At 33.3% G+C, this 3,004-nt stretch overlaps 1 protein-coding gene across 1 annotated transcript; it reads left to right on the forward strand.

Annotated features, from left to right (window-relative positions):
- The first annotated feature begins 461 nt into the window (after positions 1-461).
- LOC114181123 (cysteine-rich and transmembrane domain-containing protein WIH2-like) lies at positions 462-2,677 on the forward strand. Its single transcript, XM_028067478.1, has 3 exons — positions 462-604; positions 740-995; positions 2,334-2,677. The coding sequence occupies exons 1-3, from the start codon at positions 559-561 to the stop codon at positions 2,380-2,382; spliced, it is 351 nt and encodes a 116-aa protein (XP_027923279.1). The 5' UTR covers positions 462-558; the 3' UTR covers positions 2,383-2,677.
- The last annotated feature ends 327 nt before the right edge of the window (positions 2,678-3,004 follow it).

Here is a 3,004-nt window from a genome sequence, read left to right on the forward strand (position 1 = left end):
AAAGATTAAATAGTTAATACATTTTATAAAAGTAATTTTTTGAAACCCAAATTTATTTTGAAAATATAATATATTTTTTAATTTCTTTTAATAAAATCCGCTAATTACTCTTTTATTCTTTTTCAATTTCTTTTCCTTCCTATCACCACCTTAGTTGAAAATCCCATTCAAAAAAATTTAATCACGCAGTTAATAATCCATGAAACTAGTTAAAGAATATCTTAATTTTTTTCATGAATTTATTAGACAATTAGTATTAAACGATAGCTTTATATAAAGGAAATGAGTAAAGTTTTAGAATTATTTTTTTAAGAGTTCAGATTTATATTATTCATAAAACAAAGTGTTAGCACACTGAAAGCCTTGCTTGTCTGAACGTGTCGAATGATTACAGACCCAACCAACGAACAACTATACAATGGGTCCCACTCCCTTTTATTTATTTATTTTTTCTATTTTCTTACTCTCTTATCTATCATTCTCGCAACTATTTCAGGTCTTCTCTTTCTCACAGACACACACAACATAACAACACAGTGAGAAAACAAAACAAGTCCAATGAGCAATTTCCAGAGAATATCGCACGAATCCTACCCTCCACCAGGTACACACTTCACACAACAATCTTATACCCCATTTCAGATTCTCTTATTCCATTTTTAATTTTGATTATTACAATTTTTCATCTAATAATCAGATTCACGAATTAATTAATTCATTAAATTAATTTTTTGGACAGGATACGGATCTCCTTACCCTCCACCGCAACCGGGTTACCCATCGGCGCCGCCGCAAGAAGGCTACCCTCCGCCACCTCCGCCAGGATACGGGGGTTATCCTCCGCCGCCGCATCCGCCGTATGACTCGTACCAAGGGTATTTCGATAACGGGCGTCCTCCGCCACCTCCTCCGCCCCACTACCACTACCAGCACCAGCATGTGGCGCATCATCACCATCACGAGGAGCCTGAATGCTTTTCGTTCCTCCGAGGATGGTATGTTTTTTCATATTTTTTTAAGGGTAAAACGTGATTTAGGTCACTCAATTTTTTGTGTAAATTGGTTTTAGTGTCTATCTTATAAAGATCATGACTCTGATCCACCTATTCTTTACATCTTCTTTATGGAATTTGGGGTACTAGGCTGAGGGAAGAAATTCCAAAATTATTAAAAATTGGAGAACCAAAATTATTTTTAAGCATAAAGAGACAGACTTTAACCTAAATTTGAATATCTAGAAAACATTTTACCTAATTTCTTTTTGCTTTTTTTATTTTATTCAATGGCTACTTGTTTAGAGTGTGATAGTCTATCCTCGTGGTCTGTAATTTTTCTGTAGAGACATGTTTGAATAAGTTTTTGTAAGGACTGTAGGAGAGGAAAAAAAAACGAGCAAAAAGGGAAATAAGTTTTTTTAAGATAAAATTAGTTCATACATAACATAATTTGGAGAAGTTCTCTCTTAGTTATTCTAAACTATGATATGATTTTTAACTCTGGAGAAATTTAATTATTCTTCTTTTCATACAAGTGTTTACAAAAGAGTTTATTTGAACAGTTCTCAGTTATACTTCTCCTGTTAGAATGGAAGTTGTATTTTAACTTGTCGGCATTTTATTGTTAATTAGTTTAAGGGTTTTAACCTTAGAAGTTTTGTCGAATTAGGGGGGTGTGACTGTTGAGAATAGGAACAGTGATTATACATCGAAGATTAGAAGATGGGGAAGTATTAAATTTTTATTTATTTAATTATTTATATGCAAGTGAGAGGTGGAGGCTTAGGCTTGATTTTTGTGGTTTGTGTTTGACTATGGCTTATACAACACAAGCTATTATTTGATGGATACATTTGTTTTGGTTTGTTTAAATCCTTCACATTGATTGGAGAGTGCACATCTTAGTATGTATTGGACCGAAAGGATCAACCGTGAGTTGGAAAGAAAAATAAAATTTGTAGGTAGATCTTACTTTTCTCAAATATCAAAGACACAGTTATTGAGTCATGCATAATACATAATTATATGTGCTAATCACTACTAACTAACTTGTTACATTTTTACTGGTGAGCCTAAGGCATTATTATTTGATTAATTTAGTTATACTTATTATTTCTGAATTGAGGTTTCTTCTGATATAAATTCTCTATTCAGATTTCAGAGTATAGAGAGGGAAATGTTTCATGCCCTGAATCCTTTCAAATTAGCTTTACTGACGCATCATTAATGAATTCCTATAGAGTTGCATGAAATGTTCTTAGTTTCTGTTCTCTAACTCATCTTCTATTAGTTTATGTGGTGGCAACATGAGTAAGAATCTTTCATTTGCATGTGCAGCTTAGCAGCACTTTGCTGCTGTTGTGTGCTAGAGGAGTGTTGCTTCTGATAATCACATTACAAATGCTGTTTCTTCAGTTTGGTGCACTTGGTTATAGCTCTCTAGACATGTATGTGGCTCAAATTCTAGATAATAAGAGTGCGAGGCAGAAAGACTTGGTCATTCTCGTAACACTTTGGTCTTTCCCTCTACCAAAATCCTGGTCTGTGCATAGGTTCTGTGATGTGGTCTATGTGAATTTATTTCTACGAACACTATATTGGAAATTGTGAAACGTCTCTTATATAACAAACAATGAAATGGTTAAAATTGTGATATATTACTCGTGTTCGTTACTCTTCAATATCATTTACGCCACTTTGACTACAGCACTTTACGATCACATATGCGCATATAGATTAGTATATTTTGTATTTTGTATCAACGTCATATGCGCATATAATAACTAACCATAGAACTTGTTTTGGGTCAACATCGTATAGTGCATAAAAAAATATTTTGGTGGTACAAAATTTGTTGGTAACAGTATAGTTGTTAATATGGATGCATCCAAGCAATTTCATCCTACTTTCGTTTTTCAAACCTTTTTAATATGCCAAGCATTTCAAGTGCTATTTTGAGGTGCTTATATGTCTTTTACTAAAATTGAGTTGAGAGACTTACCTCTATG

The sequence above is a fragment of the Vigna unguiculata genome, chromosome 4 (assembly GCF_004118075.2).
Source record: "Vigna unguiculata cultivar IT97K-499-35 chromosome 4, ASM411807v1, whole genome shotgun sequence".
NCBI lineage: Eukaryota > Viridiplantae > Streptophyta > Magnoliopsida > Fabales > Fabaceae > Vigna > Vigna unguiculata.